At 43.2% G+C, this 27,353-nt stretch overlaps 1 protein-coding gene across 4 annotated transcripts in view; it reads right to left on the bottom strand.

Annotated features, from left to right (window-relative positions):
- Window positions 1-27,353, bottom strand: part of LOC112252646 (suppressor of tumorigenicity 7 protein homolog) — a 79,631-nt gene that overhangs the window by 449 nt on the left and 51,829 nt on the right. For all 4 annotated transcript variants that reach the window (XM_042323333.1, XM_042323331.1, XM_042323334.1 and 1 more), the window contains 13 exons: window positions 13,119-13,201; window positions 11,530-11,689; window positions 10,652-10,706; window positions 9,914-10,029; window positions 9,551-9,626; window positions 8,980-9,134; window positions 8,701-8,798; window positions 8,034-8,148; window positions 7,538-7,610; window positions 7,106-7,208; window positions 5,940-6,090; window positions 5,560-5,652; window positions 2,487-2,629 (listed from right to left, as the gene is read on the bottom strand). In XM_042323333.1, coding sequence (XP_042179267.1) covers window positions 2,487-2,629; window positions 5,560-5,652; window positions 5,940-6,090; window positions 7,106-7,208; window positions 7,538-7,610; window positions 8,034-8,148; window positions 8,701-8,798; window positions 8,980-9,134; window positions 9,551-9,626; window positions 9,914-10,029; window positions 10,652-10,706; window positions 11,530-11,689; window positions 13,119-13,196 — 1,416 coding nt within the window. In that variant the 5' untranslated portion in view covers window positions 13,197-13,201. The remainder of the gene's footprint in view (window positions 1-2,486; window positions 2,630-5,559; window positions 5,653-5,939; window positions 6,091-7,105; window positions 7,209-7,537; window positions 7,611-8,033; window positions 8,149-8,700; window positions 8,799-8,979; window positions 9,135-9,550; window positions 9,627-9,913; window positions 10,030-10,651; window positions 10,707-11,529; window positions 11,690-13,118; window positions 13,202-27,353) is intronic.

Consider the following 27,353-nt stretch of genomic DNA (forward strand, 5'->3'; position numbering starts at 1 on the left):
GTACCGTATGTAGACGGCCTCCCAAATGCTAGTTAGAGGCCCGTGGTAGGAGCACCATAACATGCCAGTTTAGAATGTAGCCATCTCAACTGAATCTCTGCACATTTCAAGGTAGGTAGTGTGTGTTGTCGATGACCTCAAATGCTAGAGGAATATGATAGGAGCACCGTAGCATGCCAGTTGAGGTACTGTGCTCTATGGGGCAGAACCATAACTTTTCTCCCAGGTATGTTGACTACTGGCTGTGTTCTAACACCTGAGAGTGGTGGTTGACTCTCTCGGTCAGCCCCCCGTTCAACTCCCCCTTCTCTCTCAGAGGTGTTCTTTCTGTCTCTCTGCTCATCCCTCGTTCCTCTGTGTTTTGGCAACATGCAGTGTGGGGGATAGGGGCTCCCTCAGAGGGATTGCGGGTCATGGAGGCTCGGCTTAGTCAGATGGCAGATAAAAAGGCCATCAGGGAGAGAGAGAGGTGAAACGAGCACCTCGTTTACACGCTAAGAGGGAAAGAGGCCCTGTTCCAACCCTTTGAAGATGCACCCTTCCTTGGGAGAAGCCACTGATCTGATAGGTGAAAGCCAAGTCGTGTTTTCATCAATTCAATCATATTAGATCAGTGATTACTTTAAAGTAACTGTCCGGTGAAAATCTCACTTCAAAGTTCATATTGTGTTAACCCATACCCAAATATTGTTGTTGACTCATCACATACTCGTATTTGTGGCTAAAGCATAAATTGGAGGAAAAACCACCTTAAACTTGTATCTCATAACAGACCGTTTGAAAAAACGCTTGCTACCGGTATTTCCTTGGATGGATGAGCTGGCCTGAGGAGGATGAGCTGGCCAATCACTAGTCTAATCATTTAGTTTTTTTATGACCTGTATCCGCCCACACAAGTCTGTTGTTGGGGTACACCGACACCATTCCAACACAGAAAAACATACTTAGACATTTTTGGAAGGAAAACCATTTCACTCATATTGTAAATAATTAAATGTCATATTTCATAGAAATCTGGAAACACTGGATATTTACTTTAAGGAAGAGAGTAAGGAAGAAGGCACATCTGTTTGAACCCTAGTGTGTAAACCAGGTGCTGATTAGTTTGTCTTAGAAGAGTGCACTTTCAAAGTATTGGAAGTGGGTCAGTGAGCTTGTGTGTATGTGTATACACGTGTCTGACCATTCTTTCTCTCATTCCATATACTAGAATGCTGCTATTGGTGAGGACATTCTCACCTTTATCGCTAAGGCGAGACTGCAGGTTCTACCAACAAAACACAACCTAGCACTCTGGTACCCTGCAAACCATGATCCACTTATATCTCACATGAGTCAAATGTAATGGAGTCTGTCACACAAGTGAATGGTTGCCGTTCATACAAGGACCTACCTGTACATAGCTAGACATGACCACCTTGTTGATCTAGCTAGTGAGGTGAGACAGGTAGTACCACCATCAGTGCATATGCACAAACATTCTCTTGTCAGAGGAGGCTGGTTTGATGTTGACGATGACGTGCTTTCTTGTATACCAAATATGGCTGATATTGTTGTTGTGGGGGGAGGCCGGAGGGAGGTGCTCAGTTTGGAAGAGGGTTGCTCTTTTGTACTCCTACATGGAGCAGAACTTTGCTGCCAAGTTGCTGAAATACCAGCCCTTTGTGTCACGACTGAACAGCCTTGGTTATCACTTGTGGTGCTGATATTTGGGAGTTCTATTTTGGAGTTTCGTCCAAGTACATAGGCTGACAGTACGTGGCCTTCAGGTTGCAGGCCTGCATAGGTCAAAGGAAAAGCAGCTAGCAAGGTACTGCTCTGTTGTCAGCGATCATGGGCGGCATAGCTGTATGGAGAAGGTACGTTCTATATCCATAACTGTCCAGATATCCATGACCTTTGAAATGTTTGAATCCTTTGACTGTAATGTGATTTGTGAATTCAAATAAAGTATTTAAAATGTGTGTGTGTGTCATCAGCTCTTCGCAGGCAGCACACAACCAGTGTGGGGTCAGAGCAAGCCCCTGCAGAGGAGATAGTAGCTGCTGATTGTGTCACACCAGGAGCAGAGACATGAGCTCACACACATTCCAGGGGAGTGGCATCAGACAGTACAAGCCTACTGAGGAAGAACATTAGGTAGAGGAGAGGACAGAGCCCTCCACTGGCAGATGGGAGAGGGAGTTGTGTCGGTTCTACATGGGTGGATTCAATAGTCTGAGGCTGCGTCCTTTACTCATTTCCTTCCCCGCTTATCTACAAGAACTTACATTGATAGAGGATGTTGCAACTTGTATAGAGCTTGGCTAGTCTCCTGTCATCCAGACTTGACGAAGGCAGGTCTATGATTGTTAGAGTCTGTCCAGGACATGAACGCAACCAAATGAATGGCCACCTTACGAAGAATCTGAATGCAAAGAACCTTATTGGGGATTTGACTTACAAAGGCAACTGGATAGTGTGTGAGAGCGGTGTAGGAGACTCACGGCTTTAGCGAAGACTCCCATGAGCTCGGGGAACTGGTGTGTGAGGAGGGCCAGCATGGCGGTGAAGGAACAGAGACCAGCCGTGAACAAGATGAAGAATGGCAGTTCCTTCTTAGGGTACACCGACACCTCATGAAACACTGCTTCCACATGAGAGAGATACAAAGAGAGCATCAACACACTGTACATACTTTATACACAACGTACAGTACCAGTCAAAAGTTTAGACACTCATTCGTGGGTTTCTTTATTTTTTACATTGTAGAATACTGGTGAAGACATTAACTATGAAGTAACCAAAAAAGTGTAAAACAAAACATAATTTAAATTCTTCAAAGTAGCCACCATTTGCCTTCATGACAGCTTTGCACAGTCTTGGCATTCTCTCAATCGGCTTCACATGGAATGCTTTTCCAACAGTCTTGAAGGAGTTCCCACATATGCTGAGCACGTGTTGGCTGCTTTTCCTTCACTCTGCAGTCCAACTCATCCCAAACCATCTCAATTGGGTTGAGGTCGGGTGATTGTGGAGGCCAGGTCATCTGATGCAGCACTCCATCACTGTCCTTCTTGGTCAAATACCCCTTACACAGCCTGGAGGTGTGTTTTGGGTCATTGTCCTGTTGAAAAACAAATGATAGTGGAACTAAGTGCGAGCCAGATGGGATGGTGTATCGCTGCAGAATGCTGTGGTAGCCATGCTGGTTGTGTGCCTTGAATTCTAAATAAATCACCAACAGAGTCACCAGCCAAGCATCACCACACCTCCTCCTCCATGCTTCACGGTGGGAACCACATGCAGAGATCATCCGTTCACCTACTCTGCGTCTCACAAAGACACGCGGTTGGAACAAAAAATCTCAAATTTGGACTCATCAGACCAAAAGACAGATTTCCACCGGTCTAAAGTCCCTGCTTGAGTTTCTTGGCAAGTCTCTTCTTCTTATTGGTGTCCTTCAGTAGTTTCTTTGCAGCAATTCGACCATGAAGGCCTGATTCATGCAGAATCCTTTAAACAGTTGATGTTGAGATGTGTGTTACTTGAACTCTGAAGCATTTATTTGGGTTGCAATTTCTGAGGCTGGTAACTCTAATGAACTTATACTATGCAGCAGGTCCTCATGAGAACAAGTTTCATCATAGCGCTTGATGGTTCTTGCGACTGTACTTGATGAAACTTCAAGTTCTTGACATTTTTCGTAATGATGGATTATTGTTTCTCTTTGCTTATTTGAGCTGTTCTTGCCATAATATGGACTTGGTCTTTTACCAAATCTTCTGTATACCTCCCCTACCTTGTCAGAACAGATTGGCTCAAATGCATTAAAAAGGAAAGAAATTCCACAAATTAACTTTAAACAAGGCACACCTGTTAATTGAAATGCATTCCAGGTGAATACCTCATGAAGCTCATTGAGATAATGACAAGAGTGTACAAAGCTGTCATCAAGGCAAAGGGCGGCTACTTTGAAGAACCTGTCTGTGATTTATTTGTAATTCAAGGCACACTTAACCAGCATGGCTACCACAGCATTCTGCAGCGAAACGCCATCCCATCTGGTTTGCACTTAGTTCCACTATCATTTGTTTTTCAACAGGACTATGACCCAAAACACACCTCCAGGCTGTGTAAGGGCTATTTGACCAAGAAGGAGAGTGATGGAGTTCTGCATCAGATGACCTGGCCTCCACAATCACCCGACCTCAACCCAATTGAGATGGTATGGGATGAGTTGAACCGCGGAGTGAAGGAAAAGCAGCAACAAGTGCTCAGCTTATGTGGGAACTCCTTCAAGACTGTTGGAAAAGCATTCCAGGTGACTACCTCCTGAAGCTGGTTGAGAGAATGCCAAGAGTGTGCAAAGCTGTCATCAAGGCAAAGGGTGGAAACTTTGAAGAATCAATAATCCATTTTAATTTGTTTTAACACTTTTCTGGTTTACCTCATGATTCCATACGTCTTATTTCATAGTTTTAATGTCTTCAATATTATTATACAATTTACAAAATCAGAAAAATAAAGATAAACCCTGGAATGAGTAGGTGTGTCCAAACTTTTGACTGGTACTGTATACACACACAATGTACACCAACACCTTATGACACACAGCTTCCACAGAGAGATACATAGTCAGGGTCAACACTGTATACACGCAAACACACACACACAGTTCAGAGGAGTTGAAGCTAAAAGAAATCCCATTACTTAAACTTAAGTCATCCTCAGATCGGTGGGAAAACTCTGACTCGAGGGCCACACAGACCTTTTTATGACCGATTTGTTTGTCTACATTTATTTGCGGGCCAGAAAAAGGGCAGTTATTTGAAAACATATAGGAATTGACTGCACTGGGCCTTTAACCCAAAATAATAATCCCCCCCACAAACCTCATGCGTCATCCATATGACTGAAATCAGTTGCAGTGACAGAGAATGTTAACCCAAGAGTACACCTCACACACAACAACTCAGTCAACACACTGTACACACACATACACTGAGTGTATAAAACATTAGGAACACCTGCTCTTTCCATGACATAGAATGACCAGGTGAATCCATGTGAAAGCTATGATCCCTTATTGATGTCACTTGTTAAATCCACTTCAAATCAGTGTCGATGAGGAGACAGGGAAAATAAGAATTTTTAAGCCTTGAGACAATTGAGACATGGATTGCATATGTGTGCCATTCAGAAGGGGAATTGGAAAGAAAATATTTAAGTGCATTTGAACCGGGTATGGTAGTAAGTGCCAGGCGCACCGGTTTGTGTGTGTCAAGAACTGCAACGATGTTGAGCCCGAAAAACCCAGCAGGTTCCTATGTGAATCAAGAATGGTCCACCACCTAAAGGACATCCAGCCAACCTGACAAAACTGCGGGAAGCCAACATGGGCCAGCATCCCTGTGGAACGCTTTTTACACCTTGTAGAGTCCATGCCCCAACGAATTGAGGCTGTGCTGAGGGCAAACGGGGAGGGGTGCAACTTAATATTCATGTTTTGTACACTCAGTCCATACATACCTACATACATACATACACACACAAACTTGAATCCAGAGCGTCTCTTACTTGGTAGCAGCTCTCTGTCTGCGGTCTCGGTGCAGATGGGGTATGGGTAGAAGAGGTGGCCTTTCTCCAGAGGGTAGGGGATCATTCTAAAAGCTGGGGAGGACAGAAGACAAAGCATTCAGAATAGGTACAGTCATGTACAAATGTTTGTGTTGAGCCAAGAAGTGGGTGGGGGTGGGGGGGGTTCTGGTTATGCATCAAAATGGAGTACCATGAGAAAAAAACGTAAAAAATGTTTTATTGTAATCGCTGCCCTCGAAATGTGTACGTTTGTGTGTGTGTGTATATATGTGCATATTACAGAGTAAAGGCAAGATGTGAAACACAACAAGCTGTTATGGCATATAATGTAAAGCTGATGGTGTGTGTGTGTTACTCACTGCCCTCCCAGGTACAGTGGAGCAGGTTAAGGGCCCCCTCCACCCTCTTCCAGTGCTGCAGGTGAAAGAAGGCGTAGGCTATGGCCTCACTGTCCCCTCGCTTCAGAATGTGCTCTGGGGGCAGTATTAAACTTTTCATTTCTAACAGGTACTGTGGAGAGAAGGCGAGACGGGGGGCAGAGCGAGAGTCAGCAGGGACAATAGAAAATGAACAACAACATAAACATACATACATTTTAATGCAAAGTTATACCAGTTATCTTACAACCTGGAGAACATCAATCAGCATTTAATTTAAGTAGCACCATCAGAAGCACAGTAGTTGTAATAGTAGTAGTACACCAAACAAAAATATAAATGCAAGGAAAAATTTAAATTAATTAATTAGGCCCTAATCTATGGATTTCAAATGGCTGGGTGGGCCTGGGAGGGCATAGGCCCACCCACTTGGGAGCTAGGTCCAGCCAATCAGAATCAGTTTCTCCCAACAAAAAGGCTCCCCCCCCCTTTTTTTTACAGACAGAAATACTCCTCATTTTCATCAGCTGTCCCGGTGGCTGGTCTCAGATGATCCTGTAGGTAAAGAAGCTGGATGTGGAGGTCCTGGGCTGGTGTGGTTACACGTGGTCTGCGGTTGTGAGGCCGGCTGAACGTACTACCAAATTCTCTAAAACGACTTTGGAGGTGGCTTATGGTAGAGAAATTAACATTACATTCTCTGGCAACAGCTCTGGTGGACATTCCTGCAGTCAGCATGCCAATTGCACACTCCCTCAAAACTTGCGACATCTGTGGCATTGTATCTTGTGACAAAACTGCACATTTTAGAGTGGCCTTTTATTGTCCCCAGTCCGACGTGCACCTGTGTAATGATCACGCTGTTTAATCAGCTTCTTGATATGCCACACCTGTCAGGTGGATGGATTATCTTGGCAAAGGAGAAACGCTCACTAACAGGGATGTAAACACCTTTATGCACAGAATTTGAGAGAAATAAGCTGTGTGTGAGAGAATGGAACATTTCTGGGATCTTTTATTTCAGCTCATGACACACGGGACCAACACTTTACACGTTGCGTTTATATTTTTGTGTTCAGTGTGTGGAGGTACAGTAGCAATAATGCTACTAGCAGTGTTAAGTGCGTAGCTCCATTGTTGTGCCTTACTTTGGGGACGTGTGGGTTGAACTCCACAGCTCTGTGTATGGCTTCTACAGCATTCATCTCTGCTGTACTCAACCCTCGCCTCGACGCTGCCTCTGGAGAAAACCTGCATGGGGAAGAAAGGACACTCTCAAAGATGGGTGTGTGTGTGTGGGTGTGTGGGGGATCAGTGTGTGTGTGTGTGTGTGAGAATGTGGATTATTGAGTGTATGAAAGTGTCAACGTGTGCGTGCCGGCAGGCACAAGGGCTAAGAAAAAAATGTGTTTTCACAATACACAACTATTTTAAAATAAAATGACCCCTAACCCATTTCAAAATGCAAGTCACTCAATACCATTCTCTCTGTGTTGCACAAATAGCCCCAGGCTAACTTTTAAATACTAATCCAGGTACTCCGCTTGGTGCCAATTTAACAGTAGTAAAAGGATACTCACTTGTCCGATACCGCCCTGGCTTTGAGCAAAGCTGCTGTGTAGCATATTGTTGCAGATTTGGGTAAACTAATATCTGCGAGGAGACAAAACAGACATGAACAGTGTTAAGTGGAGGAAAAATAACAATTACACACAATGAAATGACAGTAGACAGGGGAGAATAGGACAGTTGGGATAAGACACAGAAGGGTTTACAAGGTGTCAGGATTTTACTACAATATAGTCTCACTTTACTTCAAGTCATAACGGTTAGAAGTATTCATCTATTATCGAATTATTTGCATTTTATGACTTTCGTTATCTAATGTCTGTCATACAAACTTCCCCTTGCGGCTGGTCGTCTAATCCACAGAAATACAATCACAAGTGACATTGTTAGCGCTGCATAGATGTCTGTTATAGAAGCATTCGAGCGTCACCAATAAGCAACGATTAACGTGGACTCTTTTCACTCACTGTGTGTGTGTGTGCGCGCGCCAGTGTGTGTGTGTCCTACCGTCGTACTTGGCTAGTACGGCCTGTACGTCTGCGTAGTTCTGTAGCTCTAGCAGCGACTCCAGCAGGTTCTCATGGATATTGAACATACTGAGGAGAGGGAACTCCTTCATTAACTGGAAAACATACAACTGTTGTTACATGTAATACCGGACAGGCAGTGAAACACAACACAGTCAGAAACATGAGTTTTAGTTCACCCCCGCCCAGTCCCACACAGCCTCAGACCTAGCCTGGTCCCAGATCTGTTTGTGCTGCCTTGTCGTCATCCCCTTTTTACTGTCATGGCATGACAATGACCATAGGGGATGGCATGTGACAGCACAAACAGATCTGGGATCAGGCTACCTCAAACCCCCCCATCCACAGGCCCCATCAGGCCTACATGGTCTATCTGAGATGGTAGCATTTATTAGATTTTTTAAAATTTTATTTTTTACATTTACTGATACATGTTCTTATCAAATACCCCCAATTTAATGAATGTCAGAGAATATCACCATTGAAAATGTATCGTGACGGAAAACGTGGGCATATAAAAACGGGGCAAATCCTAACTGTCACTCAAGTACAACTTTCACTTAGTCCCTCCCCCTTGGACTAACTGAAAATTCAAACTAAAGTGGAAACTAGGATTCACCTGGCAGCTTGGCGTATACTGTACTTACGTCTCTCATCATTTTGACAGCTTCTCTGGTTCGTCCCAGCTTTCTAGAGCACATGGCCAGTCTCCTCTTAATGTATACCAGAACATTGGTGTCCCTTCCTGAGAGACACAGCAAAGTTATTTTAGCTGGTGTAACAGACACACGGACACATGCTTACAGACACATGCACATTCAGACGAATCCGTCAGTGCGCACCCACGAATGCATTTATTTGCGTATATGTAAGCGTTTGAGTGCGGGTGCGTATGTCCGGTGCGTGTGTGTGTGTACTCTACTCACTGTGCTGTGCCTCATACTGCGCTCCGTGGTGTTGAAGCTGTTGGCTGCGTCTGTAGCAACCTTCTCCTGCCTTCACGGCCTGTTTGAAGAGCTTCTCTGCCTCCACGATGGTGGTAGCCTCCTCCTCTGCCAGCAGGATGTACGCTGTCGCACAGCTGAGAGGAACAGAGAGAGAATTTGGGGGGGGAAATGACACAGCAGAAGATGGCATAGCTGGAGGATACACCAGGGGGAGACCAAGTACTTGCACTAAGCAAAAATATAATAAAAGAAGAGAGTAATGTGCAAATCTGCTGTTTGCACAAGTCAGAGGTAGGCCAATAACCTACTATATTAGCTACAAACAGTATTTTATGTGTGCATCTTACACTTTTCATTCGGGTTGTATACAGCAGAGATGTGGTTGATTCCACTTAACTTCAGTCAATTGAGGTGAAATTATATTTACGAATGATTTATTAATGAAGAGTCCTCGTGGAGAAATAATGGGATTATTTACACGCATGAGTGAACTGAGGCCAACCACGTTACACGGCATGATAGCGCTGTAGGTGAAATAAGCACTACTCACTCCTCTAGTTCAAGGGCTTCGTGTGCGGCAGAGATGCGTGCCTGTGGGTTCCTCTCTCTCCACGCTTTCTGCATTACTGAAGACACAAACATGTTAGTTTGTGTTATTGAGGTCAGAGAGGTCACAATGACAACACTTGTGAACATGAATCAAACCTTCCTGGAGATGGGGTGAGATTGACTGTGTGTGTGTGTGTGTGTGTGTGTGTGTGTGTGTGTCTGTGTGTGTGTGTGTGTGTGCGCATGTGTGAATGTGTGTGCGCGTGTGTGTGTGAATGTGTGTGCGCGTGTGTGTGTGAATGTGTGTGTGTGAATGTGTGTGTGTGTGTGTGTGTGCGTGTGCGTGCGTCTCTGTGTTCCTTACTGGCGTCAGCTGGCCGGAGGTGGTCCGAGTCACATGTGAAGAAGGTCTGGTGGTCTTGTGCCGAGAGATTCATGTCGTAGTACGTGAGTGGCTCTCGGCCCGTCACCCACGTATACCTGGAGGGCGCGCACATACACACAGTTAAAAGTTTTTTTTCTTTAAAGTCTAGGGGGCGTGAGAGAGAGGTAGGTTGAAGAGAAGACAGACGAGAAGAGCGGAAGAGAAAAGAGGTGGAAAAAGCTGATGAGGAGTCACGAGGCAGCACTGATCTAATTTATGAGTGTGGGCTCCTGGTGAGGCAGGGATTCTCTCAACCGGTTGGCATTAAAGCTGACACCATGGGACAGCATATCAGCCCCAGCCATTGCTACCAATTCTCCAGGGAGAGAGAGCGGGAACACATAGCAGGGCAGAGAAACAGAGAGAGGGAATGAAGAACAGAAAACAGGTTGGAAAAGAGTGAAGAAAACAACAGATCAGAGGTTGAGAGCTAGAGAGACAGAGACAGAGACAGAGACAGAGACAGACAGACAGACAGACAGACAGACAGACAGACAGACAGACAGACAGACAGACAGACAGACAGACAGACAGACAGACAGACAGACAGACAGACAGAGAGACAGAGAGAGAGAGAGAAAATCAGGAGTTATTGAGGGAGTGAGGGGGATGAGAAGAAAACAAAATGGAGAGTGAGGGAGGAGAGAGCTAGAAATGGTGAGGGATCATGTGACTCACCGGTTATACTCCGCCCCTCGAAATAAATTCAGTGGATTTCGCCATACTTTACATTCTGGGGGAACAAAAGGAGAAAGACATTGTTTGGGTGTGTCAGACAAAGTAGAGTCCTAAGTGTACCTCTGAGCAAGCTAGGGATCAAGTGTACATCATGATATTCCTACACTAAAGTACCTTACAGTAAGACCATCTCATAGAGTCTATAAACTTTAGGTCCGTACTACCAGACTGCGTCCCAAATCCACAAATAAAACACCACTAGCCAGTTGTCATCTTAAAATCACTCTACTTTACCAGACAGAGGGATTACAACAGCAAATAATTATAAAACTATTTCTCCAATCATGCCGTGTTGATTCAACATACACGCATTGGATTTCCTATTGGTGTGGGAACGAACAATATGGCTCTCTATGGTACTGAACGCTCTATTTGGCTGTCGTAGGCCTACATGCCTCTAATCAAGTGTGTGGGCGAAACAAAGAAGACTTCTATGGTAAATGCTCTATCTGGTACCTCTACTAAGTGAGCTGGGTTGCGTCTCTATACTTCTGGCTGTAGTAAAACGCTCGAGCACAGTGGTTCCCAACCCTTTTGTCAGTTACTGTACCACCAACTGAATTCTGCTCTGCCCAGAGTACCCCTGAAGTACCCCCTCGTGTGCATTTTACCAGTAGGCCTATGATCTCATGAGTCTTCCAAGTACCCCCTGTGGATAGGCCAGGTACCCTTCAGGGGGTTTAGTAATCCGGGCTGGAAACCACTGCTCTAGCATAAGGGCGAACACTAGGTGGAGCATTTACATATATATCTCTTCAGTAGATAATTGTTTAGATCTAGCGAATGCTCTACCTATCTAGTAAATCTCAGAGTCTTACCAGACACACTCTGTCGGTTGGAGTCTGCGTCGCTGTTACTGCTGTTGGAGTTGGTTGGGGAGCTGTTGTCCACGCCACCCAGCAGAGGGCGCAGGTGGCTCACTGACACCTGTTCGATGAAGGAAGTACCGTACTTCCTGAAGTACCACCACTCAAATATCTGATGGGACAGACAGGAGGCAGTTCGTTCAGGGATGATTCAGCAGGGTTCGAGCCATAGAGAAACAATATGATACTTATATGTATGTGTTCTATTCAGTTTTTATCTCCATCTCTACATTCAAAGACTCAATCATGGACACACTTTCTGACACTTGTGTCTGCGTTGCCTGATCTTTTGTTGTCTCTTCCTTTTTGCCCTTCGTGCTGTTGTCTGTGCCTAACATTGTTTGTACCATGCTTGTGCTGCTACCATGTTGTGCTGCTACAATGTGTTGTCGTCGTGTTGTGTTAGGTCTCTCTTGACGTAGTGTCTCTTGTCCTACATTTTTAATCCCAGCCCCCGTCCCAACAGGATTGCCTTTTGACTCTTGGTAGGCCGCCATTGTAAACGAGAATGTGTTCTTAATTGACTTGCCTAGTTAAATAAATTTTAAAAAAGGTTCAAAAAATATTTCAATCCGTCTTTAGGGCCGTGTCGATTCAGTCCAATACCATTTGGGCTACTTCATACGACTGAGACGTTGTAATAGTGTCTTATTTTGGTATGCCGCTTGAAGTACAATGTAACCCAAACTAACATAGCATAATTTTTGGAAGTTAGAGGTCTAAATACTGAAGTTATGAGACAAATTGCACGTCCGATACACATTTATACAGAGGTTGCACACAGGCAATCAACACATCAGATACTTCTGTTTTAGCATGGCCTAATCAAGACAAGATGCCCCCGACATGCAACTCAGACTCCGTATCCGCAAACACGCACACACTCCTCGACCTTAATGGTTTTAATGGTCTTAATCCATACACACCAACGGTATCGCTTTCGTATCTAGGCTACGTCTAGAGCTGGCGATGGAGTAACGTACTGTCCTAAAGTGACCACTCAATTATCTAAACCTCTCCAGTCTCCACTGACTGTAATTCATATAACTGATATGCATCTGTATTGCAACACATCACAGCCGAGCCCAGTACACAGAATTTCTTCTCCGCTGTAATTATTCAGAGGACACATTAAGAGGCCTGTGAGACTCGTCGTCGTTGCCAGGCGGCTAAACAAACTGGCCAGTCTACGGAGAGAGGTAGGGGGTTCGCTAGCTTGTAGCTCTTCTCTTTTTCTTCTACTTGTAAGGAAGACCACTGCAGCACAGTTCAATCACTGTACTAGACAAATGAGGGCTCAACTTGATGATCCTGTGTGGCTCAGGTGGCAAGAGCACGGCGATAGCAACACCAGTGTTGTGGGATCAATTCCCACTGGCTTCACATAATATTTAAGTGTAGTGTAGGCTATGCACTCCCTGTGCTGTAAGTCAGTTGCTTTGGATAAAATGGTCTGCTAAATAGCATAGATTATCATATAATAAAATGTACGTACGTCGCTTTGGATAAACGTGCTAAATGGCATAATATTATCAACTTACCAGTATGAGTCCAGATATCAAGGAGGAGGTCCCCGTCAAAGCCACGTAGAACTTGGGGGTTAGGGTGTTCAGAAACATGCTTACTATAGAGGAGACACAGAAAAATACAAACACTGTTAGCATTTCTGTAAAAAAAAGAGGCAAAAACACATTTCCGATACGAATTTAACAAAGCTGTATTGTAGCATAAATCCCTTCTATTACCATTATATTAGGCTATATTCCAGCTAGCTATGATACGGTAGGGTCGTTCCATCTGATTTCAATCATTTTCGGACTGCACACCTTTTGATTTGTAAGAAACCTTTCACACATTTGCCCATGGTGGAAGTGGTCGGAAAGCGACCTCTCGGACCTGAATGCCAAAACATTCAGGAAATATTGGTGCTCAAAGTTGACCCATCTCGCATACCCTGCCCTACAACGAAACATCCACGTCTTAATCCCTGAAAAAGAGAAACAGTCGAGTTTGATTTAATTTGAAAGCTTACAAACAGGGTTGTCTTGCTATTCAAGGATTTATTGAAAAAATGTTTAAAATATATATTTATTTGTTGTTTAACCGTCAATTATCTAAACGTATGAATTCCGATTTTTCACAAATGTTGTAGCTTAGACCCTATTTGACATCTGATATATTTGTGTTATTCCCATCATCAGTTGAGACACCGCATAACTCTTGAATACAGGGTGTGTTTCATTTCAATCATAGAAAGAGAATTCATAGAATGAACCTATCCCTTCAGACTCTTGCAATTTAGCTGATATACCATTAACATTTAATGAAACTTTAACTTCCAATTACTACCAGTAAAGGTGTCCATCGATCCCCCCGCCGTCTATTCTATTATCTTTATTTCTATGATTTCATTAGATTTCCTATGGAAGATTGACAGTTTAACTTATAACAATGGATATTCTCACTCAAGTTACTATTCTCACTCATGTGTGGACCTCCAACCATCTGTGTGGTAACATTTTAAAGTTGATATTGTAGCTTTATTCACATTTTAGTACATTTATCAGTCAAAACATGACACCCACCTTGTTTTCAAGAGTTTGCTGTGTCTCAACCAATGACGAGCATAACAACACCTCAGAGGAGGTAAAATAGGGTTTAAGCCTACATACAGTACAAGTCAAAAGTTTAGACACACCTACTCATTCAAGTGTTTTCTTTATTTTGAATATTTTCCACATTGTAGAATAATAGTGAAGACATCAAAACTATGATATAATGTAGTAATCATGGAATCATGTAGTAACCAAAATATTTGAGATTCTTCAAAGTAGCCACCCTTTGCCTTGATGACAGCTTTGCTCACTCTTGGCATTCTCTCAACCAGCTTCATGAGGTAGTCACCTGGAATGCATTTCAATTAACAGGTGTGCTTTCGTAAGTTCATTTGTGGAATTTCTTTCCTTCTTAATGCGTTTGAGCCAATCAGTTGATGTGACAAGGTATTGGTGGTATACAGAAGAAGCCTTATTTGGTAAAAGACCAAGTCCATATTATGACAAGAACAGCTCAAATAAGCAAAGAGAAAGACAGTCCATCATTACTTTAAGGTGAGTCAATCCGGAAAATGACAAGAACGTTGAAAGTTTCTTCAAGTGCAGTCGCAAAAACCATAAAGCGCAATGATGAAACTGGTTATCATGAAAGGAAGACCCAGAGTTACCTCTGCCGCAGAGGATAGATACGTTCATTAGAGTTATCAGCCTCAGAAATCGGCAAATAACTGCACCTCAGATTGCAGCCCAAATAAATGATTCAGAGTTCAAGTAACAGACACATCTCAATATCAACTGTTCAGAGGAGACTGCGTGAGTCAGGCCTTCATGGTCAAATTGCTGTAAAGAAACCACTACTGAAGGACACCAATAAGAAGACGACATGCTTGGGCCAAGAAACACGAGCAATGGACATTAGACTGGTGGAAATCTGTCCTTTGGTCTGATGAGTCCAAATGTGAGGATTTTGGTTCCAACCATCTTCGTGAGACGCAGGGTAGGTGAACCGATGATCTTTGCATGTGTGGTTCCCACCGTGAAGCATGGAGGAGTGATGGTGTGGGGGTGCTTTGCTGGTGACGCTGTCTGTAATTTATTTATAATTCAAGGCACACCTAACCACCATGGCTACCACAGCATTCTTCAGCGATACGCCATTCCATCTAGTTTGCCCTTATTGGGACTATCATTTGTTTTTCAACAGGACTAAGACCCAAAACACACCTCCAGGCTGTGTAAAGGCTTTTTGACCAAGAAGGAGAGTGATGGAGTGCTGCATCAGATGACCTGGCCTCCACAATCACCCAACCTCAACCCAATTGAGATTGTATGGCATGAGTTGGACCGCAGAGTGAAGGAAAAGCAGCCAACAAGTGCTCAGCATATGTGGGAACTCCTTCAAGACGGTTGGAAAAGCATTCCAAGTGACTACCCCATGAAGCTGGCTGAGAGAATACCAAGAGTGTGCAAAGCAGTCATCAAGGCAAAGGGGTGGCTACTTTGAAGAAGCTAAAATATATTTTGTTTGTTTCACACTTTTTTGGTTAGTACATGATTCCATGTGTTATTTCATAGTTTTGATGTCTTCACTATTATTCTACAATGTAGAAAATAGTAAAATAAAGAAAAACCCTTGAATAAGTAGATGTCAAACCTTTTGACTGGTACTGTAAATGAACATTAAGATTGTTTTGGGGGGGAGCATTTATGCATTTGTAGAAAATGTACATTTAATCTTAAAATCATTTTTTATTTATGAATCATAAAACAGTTTGACAACCGTGTTTTTAAGCTTTCGAATGATATCAAACTCAACCATTCATCTTTTTCAGTGATGAAGACATAGAAGGCTCGTGGTAGGGTGGCGCATTCAAAATGCACTCTCTCCTGAATGTTTTGGGACTCTAAAAAAGTAACTTTCTGACCACTTGTACCCAATGTTCCCTCTAATATTTTTCGTCACTGAGCAAATTTCAGGTCTGTTGAGCGCAAACTTGAAACATGTGAAATTTCTGGTTTGCGTTTACTGTGAACACTGAGGCTGTACCCACTTTAATTGACTGTTTTAACAGTGGCCAAGTAGGCTACTGTGGCTAAAAACAATGGAGAAAATGCATCAGATAACAATTTAACATGGAAATAGATGTTCTATCATTCAGCTCACAGTAGCAGCCAATGCAGGCCGACATTCTATGAGACTTTGAAAAAAACATGCACGGCTTGACATCAACCGATTTATCCATTTGTCTTTCAGACAAGGAGGTGACTGAACATTTTGCTGTGTTGTTTGATGCAAGAAACCACTTGACAAAATAAAATTCATTATTATTCCCACACTATTATTACAGAGAATCAGACAAATGATGCTACCCTCTACCGATTGGCTACTTAGCTTATTCAAGCCGGTCTCAAAATACAACACCGCCCCTTTAAGACAAAAAAAAAAGCTCTTCACCTGACTCGCTTTTTAAAGATGGCTAGAAATGCACACGTTTTGTGCTCTTGTGGGGAGCAATCACTCCTACATTGCTGAATACAAATTAGCTGTAACTGGGCTAATAACTCATTAACTAGCAAAGAATATGAACAAATGTGCACACGTGGCTACATGCAGCTCTCGCTTTGATCTCAAAACAAAAGCAGAATAATTGCGACCGCTCATGCTGTAAAACAGTCTAGTTCAAAGTGAATGGTACAAATCCATATATAGCAATAGCCTATTTGCATATAAGCCTACTGCAGCTCTGATCGGTTATTGCGAACTGGTCTGTGTAGAGTACGGGCCTGAGTTGTGCCCGTCAATGCAATAGAATCCTACTACGATGTGCTCTGCCTACAACAAAATCTCTTGCCTAGTTCATTGTGTTTCGGTATGTCGCATTTAAAGTGGCTAATATTGCATTGATTCGATCACAATTCCCACAGTAAAGGGAAACGTTGATCGCGTTAACTAACAGGGGAAAACTCTAGAAAGTTGAGTGAAGTTCAATCTCATGCTTCTCTGCCGGCAGTCCCTGGGGAGCTGCCCGGAGCTTAGAGGGAACATTGCTTCTACCATGGGCAAACACGTATAGAAGGTTTCGTTCAAATCAAAAGGGGTGCAGTCAGAAAGGGATTGAAATCATATGGAATGACCCCGTATTGAGGATCTCATGATAAAGGGTTTTTACACACACTCTTTCATGCAACACGACAAGGGAGATCAGCACAGTGGTGTCAGTGTTACGGCAATGTCACAATGTTCACTGCTAGGTGGGCTAGCCATCATACACATGACTAACATGGGATTCACCACACATGGGATCAGCCTAGGCTAAAGCCCCGCTACACTGACTGAAGAGGCAAATCCTTAAAACCAGATCATCCCATAATGAGGTGGCCAGTGATGTGATCTGTGGGAGTTTTTGGCCTGGATGGTGGAATGTGGATACTGTAGTAGTACGCCAGAATGTACCGTACATCATGTACTGGCAAGAAAAAAGATGTGGAAACACAATGCTGGTAAGGTGAATGATGTAAACACTGGTTTCAAATTGGTTTTAGGCAGATGGGCAACAGAACTAGGCCAGGCGTCTTTATCCACGTCATTTATGGTAGGGGAAACACTGGTGTAGTTGTCAGTGGCGGTAGATAACAGGGTGGTTGGATGCCCGTCTAGACCAGAGGGTAGCTGGGTGTCCCTTCTCAAGGAGCCAGTTGTAGAGAGAGAGAGGCTGGGACAAAGACACCACTCAGACATGCCTCGCGCTCTTCTATTAACCACACACACACGGCCAGTCCATCCTACTACTACACTGCAGCACCAGCTGTAGCTATTCCACCCTCTGGAGTGGCTTCCTTCTCCTCCTGAGAGGGTAGCATTATGGAGCAGTCAAAGCCTCACCGACCTAAAACAGGCTACACTCTATGGGAGAGGAAGTTACCGGATGGAGAGAGAGTGGCGAACAGTAGGCCTATGTACATGTGTGTGGGGGGGTGCCTTACACCTTGTGTACCGGTGAAGATACAGCTGTCCTCCAGTGTGTACAGCCCCGTGAAAGATTGAATCAGTAGGATGATGTTGTTGCAGAAGCGGATGTAGGTTCAAGTCTGTCTGACCTCATAACACAGAGGAAATGAAACGTCCACGTGTGATGAATAGGACTAGATGCAATGATTTGTTTTGGGTCTTGGCTCAGTTGAGTTGCATTATAATTGACACTGCAACATATTACCAGCTCTTCACTCAAAGTTTCATTATTTCATCAGTAAAAGGGCAATTAAGATCTAGCTGGCCCACCACTGGTTGCACCATGTCTACAGAAAATGTCAACTGGCTTAATAATCAAGACAACAAAATGTCATTGCAGACCAGTAGTTGTGACCTCTAGTAAGGATAGGACACCCGGGTGACCGCTGTTCTGATCAGAATGATCATGGAAGCAGGACACGCTCGCAGAAATGTTGTGTAAATACAAAATATACCACAGAACATGCATGCGCCAGTTCACGCGCAACAGTTGGCCTTTAGGAAAAAGGCAGCAGCTGCAGATCCGACATCTTCTGAATCTTTAAATCAGCCTGACTAAAAGAACCTACAGGATCCCTAAACGCATCTGCGGATGACGTTCTGCGCAGGTTTATATTCTCTCCCTTACGCGTAGAGAAAAGGCTACTCAGGCGAATGGTGATCGCGTAATGAATTTAGGTCAAAGCTGAATCAATGTCTGCAAGATCACATAATGATAGTATTCTACAGTACAGAACCAAAATATAATAGCATAGTATATTGTTACCGTAAGACAAAAACACCACAGCATTCAATAGTGAATAATATAATTTGAAGTTTTACCAGTGAAAACATCCATGCAGCATCTGCATACCAACCATTTCATCACAGCATTTAGATCTTGAGTTATACATTGTTGTTTTGAAGTAGCCTACAGTGTGTCGTTTTGAATTATGTACTGAGAGCAAATTCTGAAGTAGACGCTGTTAAAGCATGAAACAATGAGAATCTCACTGCTGATAATCTGAGGTACTCACAGTGGGAGACCATTCCCTCTCGTTAGAACAAAAGCAGTACCTGCTGCGAGCCGAACTGGTACAAACGAACTTAGCAATTCACCTTGTATAATTGCAATGCTCATCAGTGGCCAACAACTTGACTTTGAAACAATTAGAGTGCACAAACTCGCATGCACTGGTGGACTTACCATTAGACCGAAAAGGCCATTTCCTCAGGCCTCACATCATCAAGGTGCCTCACGAGCTGGCCATTAATATTTACTTTATTTCATTAAATTACAAAAATTATATACAGTACCAACTCATTCAAGGATATACAGTATATATACAGTACCTACTCATTCAATTTTATTTAAAAAAAAGTTTTTTTTAAATACCTTTAACTACATTGTAGAATAATACTGAAGACATCAAAACTATGAAATAACACATGGGATCATGTAGTAACCAAAAAAGTATGAAACAAATCAAAATATATTTTATATTTGAGATTCTTCAAAGTAGCCCCCCTTTTCCTTGATGACAGCTTTGCACACTCTTGGCATTCTCTCAACCAGCTCCGCCTGGAATGGTTGAAGGATTTCCCACATATGCTGACCACTTGTTGGCTGCTTTTCCTTCACTCTGTGGTCCAACCCATCCCAAACCAAATCAACTGGGTTGAGGTTGGGTGATTGTGGATCCCAGGTCATCTGATGCAGCACTCCATCACTCTCTTTCTTGGTCAAATAGCCCTTACACAGCCTGTAGGTGTGTTGGGTCATAGTCCTGTTGAAAAATAAATGATAGTGGGACTAAGTGCAAACCAGATGGGAGGGCGTATAGCTGCAGAATGCTGTGGTAACCATACTGGTTAAGTGTGCCTTGAATTCTAAATAAATCACAGAGAGTGTCACCATTAAAACACCCTCACACCATCTCCTCCATGCTTCACGGTGGGAACCACACATGTGTAGATGATCAGTTCACCAACTGAGTCTCACAAAGACACAGCAGTTGGAACCAAAAATCTCAAATTTGGGCTCATCAGAATAAAAGGACAGATTTCCACCGGTCTAATGTCCATTGCTAATGTTTCTTGGCCCAAGCAAGTCTTCTTCTTATTGCTGTTGTTTAGTAATGGTTTCTTTGCAGCAAATCGACTATAAAAGTTGTTTTTAAGCTGGCGCCGAAGAGGATGGCTGACAATTTACATGCCCGTAACCAATTGTGCTATTTAGTTAATTTTCTTGCGTTGTTTGTAACTTGTTTTTTAACTTATTTGGTACATAATGTTGCTGCTACCGTCTGATATGACCAAAAATAACTTCTGGACATCAGAACTGGGATTACTCACCACGGACTGGAAGAAGATATACTGCTCTCCGGGGAACAGGCCCAGATCACCGTAATTTGCGTTAAGAAAAGACAGAGGAAAAGAGGACGCGGATCGCACTGCCTTTTGAGACTCCGTAGCCAAGCGAGTAAACTCCCACTGCCAACAATTGTACTTGCTAACATGCAAGCATTGGAAAATACTGATGACCTATGATTACAATTATCCTACCTATAGGGAGGAGGTCAGAGAACTGGCAGTGTGGTGCGAGGACAACAACCTCTCCCTCAATGCGAGCAAGACAAAGGAGCTGATCGTGGATTACAGGAAAAAGCGGGCTGAACAGGCCCCCATTAAAATCAACAGGGCTGTAGTGGAGCGGATCTAGAGTTCCTTGGTGTCCACATCACCATCGATCCTTCATGGTCCAAAAACACCAAGACAGTCGTGAAGCGGGCACAATAAAACCTTTTCCCCCTCAGGATACTGAAAAGATTTGGCATGGGTCCCCAGATCTTCAGAAAGTTCTACAGCTGCACCATCGAGAGCATCCTGACCAGTTGCATCACCGCCTGGTATAGCAACTACTCGGCATCTGACCGTAAGGCACTAGAGGGTAATGCGTATGGCCCAGCACATCACTGGGGCCAAGCTTGCTGCAATCCAGGACCTATATAATAGGCGGTGTCAGAGAAAAGCCCATAAAATTGTCAGAGACTCCAGTCACCCTAGTCATACTGTTTTCTCTGCTTCCGCACGGCAAACAGTACCAGAGCGCCAAGTCTAGGACCAAAAGGCTCCTTAACAGCTTCTACCCCCAAGCCATAAGACTGCTGAACAATTAATCAAATGGCCACCGGACTATTACATTGACTTTGCTTTTACTATTATTATCTATGCATAGTCACTTCACCCCTACCTACATGTACAAATTACCTCTAACCTGTACCCTCGCACACTGACTCGGTACCCCCTGTATATAGCCTCATTATTGTTATGTTATTGTGTTACTTTTTTAAAAATTTAGTAAATATTTTCTTAACTCTTCCTTGAACTGCACTGTTTGTTGGTTAAGAGCTTGTAAGTAAGCATTTTACGGTAAGGTCTACACTTGTATTAAGCGAATGTGACAAGTAAAGTTTGATTTGATAAGATTTTATTTGGATTCACGCAGTCTCCCCTGAGCAGTTGATGTTGAGATGTGTATGTTACTTGAACTCTGTGAAGCATTTATTTGGGCTGCAATTTCTGAGGCTGGTAACTCTAATGAACTTAGCCTCTGCAGCAGAGGTAACTCTTCCTTCCCTGTGGCGGTCCTCAGGAGAGCCAGTTTCATCATAGTGATTGATGGTTTTTGAGACTGCACTTGAAGAAAGTTCTTGAGATTTTCCGCATTGACTGACCTTCATGTCTTAAAGTAATGATGGACTGTCATTTCTCTTTGCTTATTTGCTTATTTGAGCTGTTCTTGCCATTATGCGGACTTGGCTTTTTTCTGTGTACCACTCCTACCTTGTCACAACACAACTGATTGGCTCAAACGCATTAAGAAGTAAAGAAATTTCACAAGTTAACTTTTATCAAGGCACACCTGTTAATTAAAATGCATTCCAGGTGACTACCTCATGAAGCTGGATGAGAGAATGCAAAGCTGTGTGCAAAGCTGTCATCAAGGCAAAAGGTGGCTACTTCAAAGAATCTCAAATACAAAAATACATTGATTTGTTTAACACTTTTTGGGTTACTACATGATGACATATGTGTTATTTCATAGTTTGATGTCTTCGCTATTATTCTACAATGTAGAAAAAAGTCAAATGAAGAAAAACCCTGGACTGAGTAGGTGTGTCCAAACTTTTGACTGGTACTAATTCCATGGTAAAAATTATTAGCTTCCTTATCTCTCTCAGATATAGGACAGTCACTTCAAAACATTCTTCCTTTTGATAAAATGTTTGACCGTTTTTCCATGTACAAATCTGTTATTTCTATGGGACAAATGAAATGTTTCATCCCCAAAAATGTTTTAGAAAATGTTGATACCTACAGGAGCAAAATTATCCTTGAAAACACTTCAAAGTTTCTAAAACTGTTAAAATAATATCTGAGTATAACAGAACTGAAATGGCAGGCAAAAACCTGAGAAAAATCCAACCAGGAGTTGGGATTTTTCTGTGTTTGTAGTTTTCCATTGACTGCCTTTTCAGATTCCATTGATTTAGGACTCAAATTGTGCTTCCTATGGCTTCCACTAGATGTCAACAGTCTTTAGAAATTGTTTCAGGCTTGTATTCTGAGAAATGAGGGAGTAAGACCACTCTGAATGAGTGGACCAGAAGTTTTTCATGCCCACGACCGAGAGCGCGCCTTTCTCGTTTTCCTTTTATATTAATGAAGCTTTTGTCCGGTTGAAATATTATTGATTATTATAACTAAAAACAACCTGAGGATTGATTATAAACATTGTTTGACATGTTTCTACGAACTTTACTGATACTTTTCGGATTTTTCATCTGCCTGTTGTGACTGCCTTTGAGCCCATGGATTACTGAAAAAAATGCGCAAACAAAAGAGGTTTTTGGATATAAAGAGGGACTTTATCGAACAAAACAAACATTTATTGAGTAAATGGGAGTGATTAATTTTATCGCCATTTCCGACTTGTGTAACTCCTGACACCATGGTTGGATTAACAATAAATGTATCTCTAAACCGATGTATAACACTCGTATGTTTTATGCATTTTTATAATGAGTATTCCTGTTTTTGAATTTGTCACTCTGCAATTTCACTGGATGTTGGCCAGGTGGGACGTTACCCACACCCCATAGAGAGGTTAAACAGCATCATCATTACACAGGTGCAACTTGTGCTGGGGACAATAAAAGGCGCCACTAAAATGTGCCGTCTTGTCACACAACACAATGCCACCTCCAAAGTCGCTTTAGAGAATTTGTCACTACGTCCAACCGGCCTCACAATCGCAGACTACGTGTAATCACGCCAGCCCAGGACCGCCACATCTGGCTTCTTCTCCTGCAGGATTGTCTGACCAGCCACTCAGACATCTGATGAAACTGAGGAGTACTTCTGCCTGTAATAAAGCCTTTTTGTGGGGAAAAACAAATCTGGGTGGGCCTATGCTCTCCCAGGCCCAGCCACTGACTGCGCCCCTGCCCAGTCATGTGATATCCATAGATTACGGCCTAATGAATATTTAAAGTGACTAATTTCCTTATATGAACTTAATAAAAATCGATGGAATTGTTGGATGTTGCATTTATATCTTTGTTCAGTAGAATTAAATCACATTTATGTGCTAGCTAGCGAATATGCTAACTTTAGTTAGCTAGCTAAACATTTGGCTATGAACTGGCAGTATGGGATTGGAGAGTGAATTAAATTGTTTCTTTGTCATCTTGCTAGGTAGTTATCTAGTGGTGGCTATCTGGCTAGTATCAACAAGGGCTTTCTGCACAATAGCAACACTAGTGCAGATAGATTAAAATCTAGATCATAAGCAAAATGCACAGATATGCTTGGCCAAACAATGCTATTGCCACCTTCTGGTTTGGAGTACTTTAACAAGGCGGATGACTTCCAAGATTTTTGCTGTGTGAACACAAAAGAGATTGAACAGAGTACCGGCAGTCAGAGGTCCTGTCGTCAGGCAAACAGTTGAGTACTGTCGGCAGGCAAAGTACTGTCGGTAGGCAAACATTTGACAATCCTACCGGTGTGTCTGAGCTTTAACAAACCAGCGTAGCCTACATGTGTATTGTGCCTAGTGGCACACTCTGTTGAGTTTTGGACACATGAGAGAAAAATATGGTGGCGCTGGTGTTTTTCGTCTTACAGTAACGTTATACTATGCTATTATATTCGCTTCTGTTATGTAGAATATTGTCATTATGTGATCTTGCAGACATTGAGATTCAGCTTTGACATAACTTTATTAAACAAGCACCATTCGCCTGTTCTCTACGTGTGGAGAATATACACATGTGCAGAATGGATTAGCCTTGTGCTTCCCAACAACAATGACCAAGAACAGAATCAGGCCTGCGTCACCAATGTCACCCTACTCCCTACAGAACCCCATGGGCCTTGCTTCAAAACAGTGCACTATATGGAGAATAGGGTGCAATTTGGGACACAGACCATGTCTATCTGTCAGGAACACTGATATCCTCATCTAGCTCTATGGCCCCTATGTATACACAGCTATCAGTTAACTCCAATGTTTGAAGAAGGACACATATATACAAAACAAACACACGCATGCCCAAGAGCAAACAATCACACAAGTACAAATACACTCACAGTACAAGTTCATATGAACAGGCACCTAGGCTCGCCAATATACTGAGCAAATTGTTGAGTTCATGAATAAAAAACTAACGGTACGACTCGGTGTATGTACCAACTGTACAGTACACTATCAAAAAGGCCATTGACCTAACAGTCTAGCCCAAAAAAGACATCACAGAAAAGATCACCATTTCACCCTACTCAAGCTGTGTAAAGAGAAGCTGACGCACATTATGTAGGCTACAATTCACCTTCCATTTCTCAGTGACATCCGTCTTGATGACAGAGAAACACACCACAGGCAAACCACACACAGTGAGAGTCAAGGCAATAAAACCTTACCTAAGAGCACACAGCACACAATTTGCTTGAGGGCCCCCTAACCCTCCCTTAGTCCAGTTTCTTTGTACGTGATTGGCATCTGTATTTGAGTGACAGCTGGTCAGGCCAATAACGCAGGACTGCCCTCTCTCCAGGCGCCGAAGACGTGGATGTTGATTAAGGCAGCTCTGATTCAGAGAGGTTGGGTTAAATGCGGAAGACACATTTCAGTTGAATGCATTCAGTTGTACAACTGACTAGGTATTCCCCTTTCCCTTTAGTAACATTGTAGAATCAGGAGGGGGGTCTGTAACCAGCCACTCAGCCAATCAGTAGCTCTCATTTAAATGTGGGGGTGGGCTTTTCTTTCACCTCTGCATGAAACAGGTAACCATGACAACCCCTCTCAACGAACCTACACGAGAGTGCATGACTAGAAGACGCTAGAAAGACAGTCAAGCTAGTCCATTAATGCCATGTGTCCCAACCGTCTTGGAGATAGAATGCATATGGTTTTACTCTTTTCTAATTTATTATTTAAAAATATTTTTAAACAATACAATTGTTTGTTGCCTTTCCCCAAAAAGAGCCCAATGAGAACCGGACAACTGCCAGACAGACAGCCCAATAAGAACCGGACAACTGCCAGATAGAGACCCCAATGAGAACCGGACAACTGCCAGACAGAGAGCCCAATGAGAACCGGACAACTGCCAGACAGAGAGCCCAATGAGAACCGGACAACTGCCAGACAGAGAGCCCAATGAGAACCGGACAACTGCCAGACAGAGAGCCCAATGAGAACCGGACAACTGCCAGACAGAGAGCCCAATGACAACCGGACAACTGCCAGACAGAGAGCCCAATGACAACCGGACAACTGCCAGACAGAGAGCCCAATGACAACCGGACAACTGCCAGACAGAGAGCCCAATGAGAACCGGACAACTGCCAGACAGAGAGCCCAATGAGAACTGGACAACTGCCAGATAGAGAGCCCAATGAAATTAAATGTATGATGCGGTTACACTAAATCATACAGTGGTACAGTAGCTGCTGGGAACGAACAGAAATATGATGAATTATAATTTTCTAAACAAGATCCCCCTGAACCAATTACCTAAGGGCCCTCTGCTGTGAGCTCGCCTGGACTTCCTTTGAAGATGCCTCTATGGGAGATGCTTGAACAATGTCGATGATTTCTATGCATTTGCATTTCAAACCATAACAGGACGTCTAATCCATCTGTGTCCTTAACCCAAACTCCCTCATCATCACCAACCTAGCAGTCAACATGAAGAGGGTTTAGGGTGTTAAGCCAAAAGGCTAAATATCGAGGGTAGGCTATTATTTGAAAGCTGATGTCATGATTGGTGCTTGGCTGTCAATTATCAAATAAAATGATAATCTTGCTCTTCTCCCGATCTCATAACCCCCTGTCCACTTTATCAGCGGACTCGTCTAGGGAGCATGCGCCAAAACCAGATTACGCATGTTTGCTATTTAAATCACAACAATGATTTTGATGGCAAAATCATTGGTAGAGTTGAAAATGCGATGGAAACCCAAACATCCACAAACACAAAGATCCACATTTTTCATCTGAAATATTCCCAGGGCTTACCCATGATGATGCACAACAATTTAAGTCAATAGTTTTAGTCACATTACACTATATATACAAAAGTATGTGGACACCCCTTCAAATTAACGGATTCGGCTATTCCAGCCACACACGTTGCTGACGTGTGTATAAAATGGCGCACAGCCATGCAATCTCCATAGACAAACATTGGCTTTCAACATGGCACAATCACAGAATGCCACCTTTCCAACATGTCAGATCATTAAATTTCTGCCATGCTAGAGCTGCCCCGTCTAGAAGCAGGTGGAAACGTCTAGGAGCAAGAACGTCTCAGCCACTTAGTGGTAGGCCACACAAGCTCATAGAATGGGACTGCTGAGTGCTGAAGAGCGTAGCACATAAAAATTGCCTGTTCTATTGCAACAATCACTACTGAATTCCAAACTGCCTGTGGAAGCAATGTCAACACAATAACTGTTTGTCGGGAGCTTCATGAAATGTGTTTCCATGGTCGAGCAGGCGCACACAAGCCAAAGATCACCATGTGCAATGCCAAGCATCGGCTGGAGTGGTGTAAAACTCACTACCATTGGATTCTGGAGCAGTGGAAACACATTCTTTGGCGTGATAAATCACGCTTCACCATCGGGCAGTCCGACGGTCAAATCTGGATTTGTCGGAG

The sequence above is a fragment of the Oncorhynchus tshawytscha genome, linkage group LG06 (genome assembly GCF_018296145.1).
Source record: "Oncorhynchus tshawytscha isolate Ot180627B linkage group LG06, Otsh_v2.0, whole genome shotgun sequence".
NCBI classification, from domain to species: Eukaryota; Metazoa; Chordata; class Actinopteri; order Salmoniformes; family Salmonidae; genus Oncorhynchus; species Oncorhynchus tshawytscha.